Raw genomic sequence first — 15249 nt, 5'->3', positions numbered from 1 at the left:
ACCTTTTGTTGCAGGGACACCTTTTATCTCTACATTATTTAGTCGGGAGTACTGTTCAAGTTCAGGAACCCTTCGTGTCAATTGCTTATTTTCATCTTTCAAAGCCTTGTTTTCAGTAGCGAGGTCGCAATTCTGCTTCTTAACATTCTCGACAAGCTCGTTGAACATACTAAGGCTGTCACGCATCGCAGCGACCTCAGCGCGTAAACACTCTATTTCTTTTGCCAACGCAGCATTCGTCGGCATTGTGTACAACAGCACACGATTGGGCAGCAGCGGCAACGGTATTCACAGAACAAAAAATAAATAAATAAAAAGTATGGTTAGGTGGAGAAATAAGACCAACCTGTGATGAAAATAGCAGTAGATTAGCGACTTGTTCGCGAGCGCAACCACTGCTGCCAAATGTGACTCGATGCCAGCGATGCTTGCTTATATGCGGGAACTTGGCTGGTAGAGCGCAGGCGCAGCACACCAATCACTGTCGTGACGAAACGGTCCGCTGGCGATACACGTGCAGAGGCGGTATCCTTTCCTTGCTTCGGCTCGTAGACAGTTCCGCATATACCGTCCTGTGACGAAAGTAGCAGTAGATCAGCGACTTGTTCGCGACCGCAACCGCTGCTGCCAAATGTGACTCGGTGCCAGCGATGCTTGCTTATATGCGGGAACTTGGCCGGTAGAGGGCAGGCGCAGCACACCAATCACTGTCGTGACGAAACGGTCCGCTGGCGATACACGTGCAGAGGCGGTATCCTTTCCTTGCTTCGGCTCGTAGACAGTTCCGCATATACTGTCCTGTGACGAAAGTAGCAGTAGATCAGCGACTTGTTCGCGACCGCAACCGCTGCTGCCAAATGTGACTCGGTGCCAGCGATGCTTGCTTATATGCGGGAACTTGGCCGGTAGAGGGCAGGCGCAGCACACCAATCACTGCCGTGACGAAACGGTCCGCTGGCGATACACGTGCAGAGGCGGTATCCTTTCCTTGCTTCGGCTCGTAGACAGTTCCGCATATACTGTCCTGTGACGAAAGTAGCAGTAGATCAGCGACTTGTTCGCGACCGCAACCGCTGCTGCCAAATGTGACTCGGTGCCAGCGATGCTTGCTTATATGCGGGAACTTGGCCGGTAGAGGGCAGGCGCAGCACACCAATCACTGTCGTGACGAAACGGTCCGCTGGCGATACACGTGCAGAGGCGGTATCCTTTCCTTGCTTCGGCTCGTAGACAGTTCCGCATATACTGTCCTGTGACGAAAGTAGCAGTAGATCAGCGACTTGTTCGCGACCGCAACCGCTGCTGCCAAATGTGACTCGGTGCCAGCGATGCTTGCTTATATGCGGAACTTGGCCGGTAGAGGGCAGGCGCAGCACACCAATCACTGCCGTGACGAAACGGTCCGCTGGCGATACACGTGCAGAGGCGGTATCCTTTCCTTGCTTCGGCTCGTAGACAGTTCCGCATATACTGTCCTGTGACGAAAGTAGCAGTAGATTAGCGACTTGTTCGCGACCGCAACCGCTGCTGCCAAATGTGACTCGGTGCCAGCGATGCTTGCTTATATGCGGGAACTTGGCCGGTAGAGGGCAGGCGCAGCACACCAATCACTGTCGTGACGAAACGGTCCGCTGGCGATACACGTGCAGAGGCGGTATCCTTTCCTTGCTTCGGCTCGTAGACAGTTCCGCATATACTGTCCTGTGACGAAAGTAGCAGTAGATCAGCGACTTGTTCGCGACCGCAACCGCTGCTGCCAAATGTGACTCGGTGCCAGCGATGCTTGCTTATATGCGGGAACTTGGCCGGTAGAGGGCAGGCGCAGCACACCAATCACTGCCGTGACGAAACGGTCCGCTGGCGATACACGTGCAGAGGCGGTATCCTTTCCTTGCTTCGGCTCGTAGACAGTTCCGCATATACTGTCCTGTGACGAAAGTAGCAGTAGATTAGCGACTTGTTCGCGACCGCAACCGCTGCTGCCAAATGTGTTTCGATACTCTTTTTGCAGTATTGTAAATGAAAACGGCGCAAGAAGACAGGAACGGAAAGAAGCACCCACACGAGCGCTGGGAGATTGTGTGCACACAAGCGCTCATGTGTGTGCCCATTCCGTCCATTCTTTCTTGCGCTGTTTTACAGCGAAAGCTGTTATGAGATCATTTCACCGGCCGTTTTTGGCGCCGTAGTTATCCGCCGCCGCCGCCGCCGCCGGTGTCCGTAACCAGTATTGCTCGAAATAAGAAAAAAAAACGAAATAAGAAAAAAATTCCAGGATGGAACGAGGTTCGAACCTGGGCCCTCTGCGTGGGAGCCCAGTATTCAACCTCTGAGCCATGCCGGTGCTTGAAACTGCTTTGCAAAAAGGTCCTATACAGGCTTCATGTCGGGAAGGAACCACATTAGCATGTGTAATATAGCGTGGTAGAAGAGTAAAATAAGCACCAAGCGTCGCACAACGCGAATTCTGTAACCAGGCGTCACGCAATGCGAATTGCGCAACGAGTAGGTTGTTGAATGCTTCCAACCCATTACAAAGGACTCTGCCATAATTCTTCATCGCCATCAGGCACAGCATCAACAAAGTGCGCATAATGCCTTACATGCGTATAGCAGGTACCAACGCTCTCCATAGAATGACGAAAAATGGCACAGTGCCTGCTGCCCTACTTCTAAAAAATTACAGTGATTTATAGCGTAGTGGGTTCCTCACAAGTGCACTTGTATTGGTTGCCAAGGAAGCCCATAAGCGCATGATCCACTTCCTCGGGGTCTCAGTAAAATTACACTGATTTATAGCGTAGTGGGTTCCTCGCAAGTGCACTTGTATTGGTTGCCAAGGAAGCCCATAAGCGCATGATCCATTTCCTCGGGGTCTCAGTAAAGTTCTTCGCCCCCCCCCCCCCCTGTTTCTCTCCCACGTCAAAGTATGTTATACAGCATGACGGGAGAGGGAAATAGTGACCGGGCGTCACCCAATGCAAATTACATAACTGGTGGGCCGCTTAAAGCTTCCAACCCATTACAAAGGGCTGAGCCATAATTCTTCATCGTCATCAGTCGTCGCGTCAACAAAGTGCACATAATGCCTTACAGACGTGTAGCTGGTGCCTCGCTTCTCCGCAGAATGACGAATAATGGCTTAGTAGGTGCTTCCCAACTTCACAAAAATTGTGATTTATGGCGTAGTGGGTACCTCTCTAGTGTACTTGTATTGTAGCCCCAAGAGAGCTTAACGGGGTCTAGAAACGCCGCTCTTCCAGCTTTCGCTGTGACTGTGCTGCGGTTTAAGCGCAGGCCTGGCGTTTTTTCGTTACAATGCTTCGAAACCAACTAGCCGCCAACAAACATTAAAAAAGTTCCTTTTGGAGGGTATCAATAGTTTGTGAGAACTCGAAAAATATGGATTTCTCGAATGACGATGTCCCATTAGAGCACGTAGAACAAGAGCACTTTTACGTTAGGTTCGCTTTCGTAAGTTTGTCGAGAATGATTTGGGTATCAAAGATACGTTTACCTTTAAATTGTATAATCGTACTCTTTGTAAGCTTGTTCTTCTAACGCTTTAGTGCATTTCAAGTACCCATGGAGAAGAAGCACTATCCTAATTACTATTGCTTTATACAAAAAGGAACACATGAAATAACGTGCAGGAGAACAACTAAACTGAAATTAATATTGTTGTGTTGCTTACAGGTAACTTTTTTGCAGGCTATAAGCTTGTTATAGCGCGTAACGAATGACTTGATGAAGCTGAATTGTTTAAGATAATAATCAATACTAGAAACAGAGCAGGTAGTGAATGGAATTCCATTAGAAGTTCCGCTTATAGGTGACATCTCCTTTCAATGGGTTCGTTGTTGGAACAGCAAGTTTGGCCCAAATAATAGCCGTAACCTCGAAGAACATAATTATTCAAAAAAATGTCACCAGCTTGGAGATCAAGGCGGTGCATTGAAAGCTAGACTCGTTGAATGGTAGTGGTAATACGCAAAAAGAATGATTGAATAAATGAAGGCTTCATTATGCCTAAACTAGGCTAAAAGAATCTTGCCATAAATATAACAAATTCAAATTACTTAAACCGCACAAGACATGTGCGTGCGTAGTGCTCCGTGTTGAGCACTTGGATTACAGTGACAGCCATCACGATACATAACAAATTCGGATAGTGCAAGTTCCGGAGTTTCAACTGAGGTACCATCGCAAGGAAATATGCTGTGTAGTATGTTTAGAATTGCGGTCTCCTCCAAGAATGCCTTCCCATGTGTCCGCTGATGTGCCCATAATGTTTGTGTGTGGAGGCGCAGCATCTTAACCAAGAAACATATATCTCTTACCTTGGCACTTGGTCACCATCGATGAATATACTAACCGCAATTTTTTGCTGCTTGAACCATGCTTTCAGCTATATCGCAAACCCTGTCCTTTTTTATCATATTGGCAAGCAACTATTGGTAGCTCCAAACGAAAACACTACGCGTAGTGGACTTCGCTTAACCTTGGGCCAGTGCATGCAGCGTTGTCTGGTACGCGCGTTGACTGCCGTTGGCTCCTGTACAGCAGAAATATATATTGGCTGTAATGTAAGCGTGCAGCTTGCATGCCAGCAGCTGAACGTGAAGACTGCTCTGGTCGTGCTACAAAGCTCACTGCCTGGAGCACGACGTCTATTTCACTTACAATCATTGTTCTTTGAAAAAGAAAACTCACACGGTATTTTACGCATTAGCCTAAGACGACTCGAAGGTGAAAGCCATCATTTTTTCCTTCCCAGTCGATGTATCGATCCTCCCGCGCCCCCTCCGAAAGCTTTCTGCACCTCGCCTGCCTCCGTGACCGGCCCACGTCTGACCAAGCGCGACGTCATGTGAAGACGCCGTCATCTGACGTCCCGTTATGTGTCGTCATGGTGACTTCATAGTGACTTCATGATTATGTCACAAATTTTGTCAACCTGTGACGTCCTGATGACTTCATATGGTGACGACGGTCAATTTTCGTGCTGGATGAGGCACCTAATGCTTTCGCCTTAATAACTAGGCATCCCTCGTGTACCTAGAGGTGTTGGAACCATCCACGCACTGACCGAGCACGCGCTGTCGATATCGTGATGGCAGGATGGCAGCTGTACTGTGCATGCGCTTCAAGGAGATGTATAGCTTGTATAATAAATATAACAGTTTCACTTATTGAGGTTGAACGTCCCCTCTGATAAATATAGGACTGTAGTATTGAGGTACAGGATGAAGCACAAGATTTTCACGGTTGTGGGTCTGACGTATTTGTTCAAGTCTCCTCTGTCAGAACCATGGTGGAAGAAAAAAGTTAGGAGAGACCATTACGTTATGCAGCCAGCCTTGGCGAACGAACGCTCCATGAAGCCAGTAGCGTCGGCCCAACACATGACTTCTGAGGCGCCGCGTAACGACAGTGAACGTTTGTGTGCCTGCGCTGGCGCGAGTTTGACTCCACTGAAGGTGTGCTCGGACGTGGCTTTCACGTAACGGACCGAGACATCTTTTTGGCTTCAATCTTTCTGCGCTACGTTCCCTCCTAATTTTTCTCCATCCTTTGTTAGCGCAATCCGAATAATGCAGGTCACATAATGTGCCATATCCAACTATTGAAAAAAAAACGAAAATATAGTGATGATGATGATATATTGTTTTTAATGTCGTAAGTGCAAGGTGTTGTCAAAGAACGCCATGGCAGGTGATGTGGTGTTCACGGTTACAAATGATTTACAATGATAGGATGTAATATGACTCGAAAGCGGACTAAAAACGCTCTGTATATGGTTGCGTAAAAGATATTGATGACATAAACCGTATAGGTGTTGCCGGTAGCCGAACTCAATCAAAAATCACATTACCCGGTATGGATAAGTGTTGCTTAAGATTGCAGTTCTCAATGTCGTTGGCTATAAGTATCATAGGCAGTTAGCCACGCCAACACTGCTTTCACAGCTTGAAATATAATGGAGCCTTTTGTCGCAGAAGTTCACCAATGCAAATCTCTTACCCATTTTACTACTAAATGCAAGGAAGGTGAACTCCAAGTGTAAAAATAGCACAGTGCAAGAAAAGTAAGCTCTCGGTATTTATACGCGACATTATACACGGTAAGACAAGGTAGGAATGAGGAAACACACCGAGCTAAGGAATTTCAGAAAAGACAACTTTGAGACAACATTCTTTCAAAGATAACTTTTAGCGCTCCGAAAAGTGCAAAGAAATGACAGCGACACGTCCTGTCCATGTACGTCATTCCTTTCAGTCCTTTGTTCTTTTCGAGCGCTAATAAATTGCTGTGGAATAACAACACGCCCATGCATATGCGCTTTCAAGATTGTTCCAAGAACGCCGTCTTTCGCAAAACATCATGGCTGACTGCTACCGCTACCCAGCTCTCCGAGTGATGTTGGAGAGGGATGATAATTAAGCCAGCCCGTTTTGTTGCCATAAATACCAGGATATTTAGAGAAACACGTCCAGGTGTCATACACACTTAGAGAAGGGAGGAGGCTTTTTAGGGCTTGCCATATCATACGCACGTCCGTGAGCTACACGAAACAATTAGTTTCGCCGAGTATTTCTGTAGATATTTTAATTTGTTTTGGCTTAGTTTCATGAGGTTCCCCTGTGCATTGCAACAACTGGATGAGAATGCAGAACCGGGCATACACCGTCGGTGTCTCGTCGAATATTGTTCGTTCCCCGATTGTTCTTTCGTCTGCGCCGTGTATAACGATAAGAGTGCTTCATGGCACGAAGGTCATACATCCTGTAAACGCTATGAAGATACGAGTAATAAAGCACCAACATGTATTTATTACTACGCCAATGCCCCAATTCGTGCACTGAAAAAAAATCACAGCATATCCACGGAGTGAATGATGATGAGTGGGCGAAGCTGCGGAGGTTCATCGGTAAACCGTGAATCTTCCTTGAATTCTGCCCAGTACATCATCACCGACGTGAGATCGGGCGCGTTTATACTAAAGGTTCGATGAGAGTTATGACGACTTGCAGCTCACTTTAATTTTACATGTACGCTGTGAATTTTCATTGTTTAGAAAACCATTGCTTTAGAAAACATCTGGCGTCTTTTCGTTTTGCTTTTAGAAAACATCTGGCGTTTTTCGTTGGTTTATTTCATCAATCAACGGCGTTTTGAACAAAACTTTTAGTGTTTAATCACGCACAGGAGAAATCTCACCATTGGAGGTAAACAATGGATGCTAATGGGAATGAGAGACAGAAGAAGTGGGCTTTTAGCTAAAACTTACACTTCTACGTCTACTAACGTTTCCTACTGGAACATGCCAATGGCTGCTAATGGCGAATGAGAGACAGAAGAATTTGGCTTTTAGTTAACGCGCACGCTGCGAATTTTTTATTGTTCAACAACGCACAGGAGATTTCTCCCACCGGCACCACCTTGGAGGTCAAGATCTGGTACTAGCGTTAAGACTGGTTACGCACTACGAGGGACGAACGGGTGCCGCTTTCAGGAGCTTCGCCCCTAAAAATAGTTTTCTAACACTTCCGACTGTGACAGCGTTTACAAGGAGCCGGAGGATTCTCATGGCATGCTATACCTACGACACTGCGATCAGTTATTCTCAACTACGATGTGCTGTCACGAAAATACAAAATCATTTTGATAACGATAACCTGAATGTTGTGCTCCGTTTTTCGTCGTCCGCACGCACAGGAACAGGCGAGCGCTTGCAGCATTGCTTTATTTGGAAGCGGGCAGAGCGTTAGAAATATACACCACAGCTCCGTTCTCTGCATGAGCTATCGCAGTTTGTTCTAGCGGGCAGCGTTGTCTTCGGAGAAAAAAAGGACAGCCATTGTCGCATTGCGCTTCGACAAGTAACAATGCTGCCTTTTCTGCCGAAGCTGGCGATTGCAAGCTGTGGTCACAGCTTCGCGGGCTCTTCACACGTACATAAAATTATAATTGTACCGGCTCAAGTGTATCGTCTCAATCTTATGAGGTGGTGTATGATGAAGGTCGCCTTAGTCACCATCGCACAGGTTGTCTTGATAATAATTATGGAATTGGAGCTTGCTAAACCAAGTGAGTAAATTTTAAAGCTACTCCACGCTTTTTAATCAATAAACGAGATTATCTTAACTAAACAAAATTTTTTCCGGGTAAATGGCGCCAACGTCACGGACAGTGTTTAGCGCATGCCTATGGCGTAAGCTTATACAGTAAAGGCTGGTTATAAAGTTACTGACATGTGAATCCCTTAAAATTGGTTGCGTGTGATTTTCCCAAGTTAAGGCAGCTGAGTAGCTGGTTTTGGTTAGCTGTGTAACATGAGGCTGGCGAACATGGGCACGGACAAAGCACTATTGAGGCACCTGTAGGAAGCTGGTTGTCACAATGATAATCCGTGCTGGATCATTGAAGGCCAAATCCGCGAGATAAAATGTACGTCATCGCTTAGGCTGGAGCTAAAAAATACGTGGTCGCCCATGGGAGGAGAGTACGGGGAGGCAGGGGGTGGGGGGCTCGACCACACCCCCGGAAAGCTTCATGGGAAGCAAAGCCCCCCCGCCCACCCCTGGCGCCGGCCCGCGATATTTTTCAAGAGCTTGGCTTAGGTCCCCGTCCACTGATAACAGAATATTTGACTGTCCTGTCTGGCAGCCATCTCACAGAGGGCCGCAGCTGCTTATGCCCGCTTCTTCTCCATTTCAGGCTTTTAAAATTCGAATCATGGGCTAGTGAAAAGTCAAACGTTCAGCTGAAAATTTCCCTCAAACGGATTTGTATGTGCAGAATATGTTGTGTTGATAAACAACTGAAGCGACTGCTTAAGCTATGACAAGTTAAAAGAAGTCATGAACCACGTAGCGACTGGTTTTCAGAACACAGGAATGCTGCTGAGAATACTAAGCAATCTCGACACCAGGGGTCGTATCCAGTAATTTCGAAGGGCTAACTTTGGCAACCGGTGGTCGCTGTGAAGGCGTGTAAATATTTTAGCATCACCAGAAAAGCAAAAGCAAAAATTTCAAGGGGGGGGGTCTAACCCCCTCAACCGCCCGCCTCTAGAACGGCCATTCCCGACACAATCAGCCAGAGAATTCTTTTGCACAGACTAGTTGTCTACAAAGAGGTACCCTTCGACATTCCTGCCTATGAAATTGCCGAAAAACGATGGCACGCATTTTTTTTTATCACAAAAGGATTAAGCTATACCAGTTTGGTATAACTGGTATAACTCCTGAACTGAGCGTATACGCTGAGTACACCGCCGCGGAACCCCACACACCGGAAGGGCGGCGAAACATCGCAAACGCTAGATGTAACTGCGACGGTGAAGTGCTTTAAAAATGGCAGCCTCCTTGTGTAATTGGTGTATACACAGGATGAGCGCGTACTCTCACAGTTGTTACTTCAACAAGCGCCTACTTTGGCTCTTCTAGCTTGCAGCTCACTTCTTTCGCAAACGCGGCCGCTGCAGCGAGCAAAGTGACCTTCGTGCGGTCTATAGCTTCAACGGAAACTTTGCGGTGAAAGCACAAGACGTACAAGACCCCCTCAAGAGCGAATCGCGCGAGCACGGTCGACTGCCATGTATATCAAAGTAGAAACCGGATGCGCACATCCCAACTCCGGTGAAACACTAGAGAGGTTTAGAATTGGGGACCCAAGAAATTTTTGAGCCGCCAGGGAGCATGCGCAGAACGCGAGCCACTCTCAGACTTTTGCGCTTGCGTTGTCGTAAGACCCTGTAGCGCCCACCTTTGGGCGGCGAACAAAACCGGAGAGCGCGCGACCTCAACAAAAGAAATAGAGACGGTGCTGGGCAGTGGCACCAGAAACCATGGCTCATTCGGGTCTAGTTGGTACATATTCCTGAAGCTAAAGTTGCAGCGTAAACGCACTTATTTGTGCTTCTTTACTTCTTTGTCCCTGCACCGATCTGAATTTGATTTCATGTCTTCGCGTATTTAATACACTATCATCGTTGTTACACGTTTTGGTTAAGAGCTATTGTGTGCGCATGTGCGGTAAGGTTGCCTTGGGCTTATATATGCATTGGCGTATGAAATAATAAAGCAGTCGTTAGTAAGCGCTTGCGTCGTACGCGTCTTTCTTCGTGGGTGTCTTGTGCGTTTGCACTGTAATTTTAGCCTCTGGATCCTTGTCACGGTGTAAGGTATATACCGTGAGCCTGGTCCAGCCGTCTCGTTTCTTCCCTCCTGGGCATAAGCCTACATAAGCCAAAGCGTTCTCACCATCTCGCGCCACCACAAGCCACGGGCCGCTCTTCTTTTAAAGACGATAGTCTTTCTTGGGATACTTAAAGGGAGAAATTTTGGTCTGTCTGTCTTTCTGTTTGTCGGCACGTCACTCGATTCAGCCACTCGGTCAAAGTTGAACCACTTGCCCAAGGGCCAGCCACCTTGAACGGCCGATAGGCTTCATACTTGTATACATTGTCGATCAAAAAGCAAACATTACGCATATCTGAGGTGCAACATCACTAGGTAAGTATCAAGTGGTGTGTTCCTTTAATAGAAAATGCATACATACGTAATTCTAAAGACCGTAGTTTCTTAAGCTGCGCTGAAAATGCGACTGCGCTGAAACTTGTCTTCCTCCGTGCCCTCTGCACGAGCTCATTGTTGTGTTTCGGTTTCGGTTCTGTATTGCACTGCACGAAAGCCATGGGGCGCTGCTCTGGCATTCCTGTTTTACCCAGGCGACGTGTAAATAAAAGAGTGTGTGGAGAGTACTCGTTGAGTGCGGACGTTTCTTCTGCCTCAGCGCTTCGAGCCAAACCGCGTGTTCGGGCTGGCTGGCGTCCCCGCCGGTCGCGTTGGTCACCGCCGGTCTTCGCCTGCTGCTGCGCCGGGACTACTAGCCCGCAACACAGCACTCATGTTTCCCCACGTATTGCCAGATGGCGTCCATATCTCACGCAGCGCCTCTTTAGACGACATTTGCAACGAAGCACGCAGATACGCGGCCAGTTTTTTGCCCTGGGCGACTGGCCAAGAGTGGGTCGGCGTTAGAACCCCAAAATGGAAAACTAGCGTGGGTCGCGAGTGATACGACGCAAATGCAGCGCGGGCAACAATGCAGGCTAAGGCAGCGCGCTGCGGAGCGAGGGGTCGCAGGCTCGAATCCCCGGTCGTGCTTCGTAAAGTTTTTCTCCTGAATTATTTTCCTTTTTGGCTTTTATGCAGATATACATAAATACACATATCCAGGACATCACGGCGACGGCAAAATCCGCCGAGAGTTTCCATATAATTGTTGTCGCAATAAAATACTTCATATACTAACAAAATCATGGCTGTGGTCTATTTATCTTCAGGGGTCTACATGGGCAGAGCACAGGAAGACTGGTCTAGACTTGCAGGTCAGTATATCGAAGTTGGAAGTAAAAAAGTGATTCATGCTTTATTGCCAATTGCATCACTGATGATTCCTGCCTTTTAGAGATATAGTACCAGAATATGTTCGCTCACTGACAGAGGACCGGCTAGTACTCGCTCTCCAATTGGCCGAGTATAAGACGCAGAGGTTCCAATATTACAATGAAGCACGGTTCTGACAGTAAACACCAGAAGACAAAAATACATGGAACGAAGAATCTGCACTTTAAATAATGCAAAGATACTGCCAGAGAAAGTCTCATGTGTACAAATAATAATGTCAACTACTAAAGTTCTGTACCCTGTACCCAGCAGGTGGCTCGTACATTATGTTGATTGATTATCGTGTATAGTCATAACATATAGGTCAACACAACATAGTCAACGATCCATCATTGTGTATTCGCTTAGGTTGTCGTGCTTCCGCGATCGTAATGAAGCTCGTTAAAAGTGTAGCAGGGTAAAAGTGTAGCGTTTTCTAGGTAACGCGTGGTGACGTCATTGCGGCGCTTTTAAAGAAAATAAATGTTGGAAGCATTAGTACGGATGCATTCTGCCATAGAATGCGCAGGGTGTAGTACTCGCATGATTCGCTGGCGCAAGAGAAATGTGCATAAATTTCGCGCTATGGATCGGCTCAGCGTTAAATTCCACACTGACGTAACAGCTTACATGATACACTAAGAGTCCGATGGGAATTGAGTACAAAACTATTTTGAATGGATGACAGGGAGAGTTAAACTACTTATGCCAATCTAAATTTCAGAATACCTCAAAATACAGATGTGTGATGAGACAGCTTATTACTGAGATGAAATAACGACAAAAACGTTTCTTTGACTTCAGAGTACGCAAACCAGATACCGTACTTTAGTAACCCAACATTTACATTTCATTGAATTCGGTGAATGCTAATTTGTGATATTTGTACACATGAACTGTCATCAACATAGTTATGTATGTAATGACTGCGTTATTAACGTGTATTTATAGGGTGGGGAGGAAAACGCACGTTGACAGAGCAAACTATGCCACAGGCTGAAGTGAAAGAACAGAGTAAGTATAGATAGCTGCGATGTTTCCTTGAGCTGTAATTAAGCTGTAATGATTCCAAAAGTGTCTGTGTTTGCACGCCTTGTCTTTTATTTTAGAAGGAATGCTTACTAACTCAGCTCTCTGTTATTCTAAGCTGTAATAGTTAAGTGAAGTAACACTGACTTCAAATGAAAGCCTGCCTAATGTTTAGGTCTCTTCGAGGAACATCAACTTCTGGGCGTCAATTTCAGAATACCGTGCAATAAGTACGAATGTATGAGGGGACCGGTTGACATTGTCGCCCCAATTCCGAAAGCACGACACAGAGGTGTAGTAATGTGAAAATAAAACTTCTTAGACATCAGTCCTCGTAACCAAATACTGCACATTGGTAATTAAGCTTGTAGAATTCATTGACTTTTGGTGGATGCTAATTTGTGGTCTCGGCACATATGAACTGTCATAAATGTAGTCATGCATAAAATGATCGTGTTTTAAACGCATATTTATAGGGGGACGAGGAACTCGCGCGTTAGCAGAGCAAACTCTGTCACGGCCACTGCCGTGTACGTGCGGGACCCACTTGGTGTGCGGCCGGAGGGGCAGGCGTCCGTGACGTGTACTACACGGACGCCCCTTCGGCCCCACTCCAAGTGGGTCCCGCACGTACACGGCAGTGGTAAGTAATAGAGGACAACTGATGGCAGCAGCGACGATACGCACATCTTCCGTGACAACAGCGTAGGCCGCTGCAATCGCCCTGGCCATCACAGATGCAGACAAGCGAGGTACAAACTCCACCGTCCTCACGGATTCACAAAGAGCATGTCGACTTTACATGCATAGCACACTACCACGAACTGTACTCAGAATCCTAGGCTCGCACATCGCATCTGACCACGGCATCATTTGGTGCCCGGCACTTATGGGTGTTCCTGGGGATGAACCGGCCGACCGACTCGCTCGCGCAAGTACATACCGAGCGACGGACGCCCCTGCCGACGAAACCATAGTACCTGACGACGACGAGCGGCCAAGTGGTCGAGCTGACATCATCGGAGCTCAACGGCTCGAGCGACGCACTATGGCACCACCTCACCCGAATCTGAACAGAGAGCAATGGAGAGACTGGCGCCGACTGCAGACGAACACGTGCCCCAACCTGCACACACTTTGTAAAATACACCTCTCCGAATATCGAGATGAGTGCCCCTGGTGCGGAGGGATACCAACACTAACACACATTACATACAGCTGTACCTCGCGTCCTGTTGCGGCGTGTCCGCGCTCATAAACTGCGCGCTCATAAAAACCCACGCATTACAACACTGGTCGTGGGAGGCGCGACTCCCGGATCAGGCCTTGGGAAGCCAACTGGCAACCCTGGACCAGGCCCGGCGAGCTGCAATAGCCAGTGGAGCACTGGACGAAGGGCCCCAAGCACTTTAGGTGCTAATAGGAATAGTTAATAAACGTTTATTCTGCCTCTCTCTTCCAACAATTAGCTCATGCAGGTAACTTTCAGAACACCGAGCCGTGACAAAAATTTTATGACGATACATGTTAACATTAAGGTAAAATAATGCCAAAAGAACATTTTAGACATCAGAGCATGCAGTCAAATTCTGGACAGTAGTAACCAAAGTGTTACACTTATATGTATTGTAGTGGATGATAATTTGTGTTTTCTGTACATTTGTAATGACTGCGTTTCTATCGCAAATTTGTAGGGCGGCATGAAACACTCAGGATCACATATCAAACTACGACCCAGCCTTCGGCGAAACCTTCGAGTAAGTATGCACAGCAGCTATGTTTCCTTGAGCTATAAATGAGCTGTAATTGTTAAGCGAAGTAACACTGACTTCAGATGAAAGCGTGCTTAACGGTTAGGTCTCTTCCAGCAAGATCAAATCATGCAGGTAATTTCCGTTTGACGCAATGAAGGTATGACAATCTAACGGCCGCACATGACCAAGCATCTCAGTCTCTCAAATGACTTAGTTGCGGTGCTTATTTCTCCACTAAGAACCATCTCGGACTTGTCTTAAATGACGGTATTCAGAATAATAGGAAGTTCAAATGATTGCGCATGTATTTTTCCTTTGGATGAACTCAATATGATCACCATTAGAACAGGTTCAAGATTCTAGCCAACCAAAAAATTCCTCCACGTGAAAAGTACTCAAAAACTATGCGCAAAAATAATCAAACAAGGCAGTAGTAACCAAATGATTAAGTTAAAACGTAGCTTTGTGGAGATAGGATGCTTCGCCTAGCACAAATTGAAACATATAAATCCTGTCGCGCTGTAACAAACTGAGCAAAATAATGTCACTTAAATGCTAGGTGATTCGCATACAGCCGTAATTAACATTGCCGCGGTCACGTTCATCCTCCCAAATGCCAAATATTGAGCAAGTGCACCGTCAGTTTCGATAGGAGTATTGAACTGGCGTGGTTGCCGGCTAAATCTGGCAATCCCTCAAATGAGGTAGATATCCAAGGATAATTCATGGCGAAAGCCCCAGACGGTTCATAAGAATGGTTTGTGGGCGAAGAGCCGGCGTGAGGTGCAATAAGTCGTATGACCACCCCGACCCTATAGCAGCTAAAGGCGCGCAAAGTGCGTATTCACTTCTTCTTTGAGGTGTTCGCGTGACTAATAAATGAAAGATGCGGCGTTCGCAAGACATAACATGAATGGTAAAACAGCCACATCCACGACTTGTTGGATAGCGCGAAATCGAACAGGGCAAAGAAGGAACACAGATGCACAGGGCAGGCGCACCTGTGTTCC

General features: G+C 46.9%; 1 protein-coding gene across 21 annotated transcripts in view; it reads left to right on the top strand.

Annotated features, from left to right (window-relative positions):
- LOC119374714 (uncharacterized) overlaps positions 1–15249 on the top strand; it is a 189082-nt gene that overhangs the window by 35304 nt on the left and 138529 nt on the right. For 18 of the 21 annotated variants that reach the window (XR_007414396.1, XR_007414395.1, XR_007414397.1 and 15 more), the window contains 3 exons: positions 11354–11398; positions 12408–12470; positions 14180–14242. Coding sequence is in view for 11 of the 21 variants with exons in the window: in XM_049410950.1 (XP_049266907.1) it covers positions 11354–11398; positions 12408–12470; positions 14180–14242 (171 nt within the window). In the remaining 10 variants the exon portion in view is untranslated. Of the gene's footprint in view, positions 1–7888; positions 8092–11353; positions 11399–12407; positions 12471–14179; positions 14243–15249 lie in introns of those variants that run through there. The other 3 variants (XM_037644899.2, XM_037644898.2, XM_049410953.1) reach the window with 2 other exon arrangements.

The sequence above is a fragment of the Rhipicephalus sanguineus genome, chromosome 11 (assembly GCF_013339695.2).
Source record: "Rhipicephalus sanguineus isolate Rsan-2018 chromosome 11, BIME_Rsan_1.4, whole genome shotgun sequence".
Classification (NCBI taxonomy): Eukaryota; Metazoa; Arthropoda; class Arachnida; order Ixodida; family Ixodidae; genus Rhipicephalus; species Rhipicephalus sanguineus.
The sequence above is the reverse complement of the archived record's forward strand: the minus strand, read 5'-3'. Positions and strand labels throughout refer to the sequence as shown.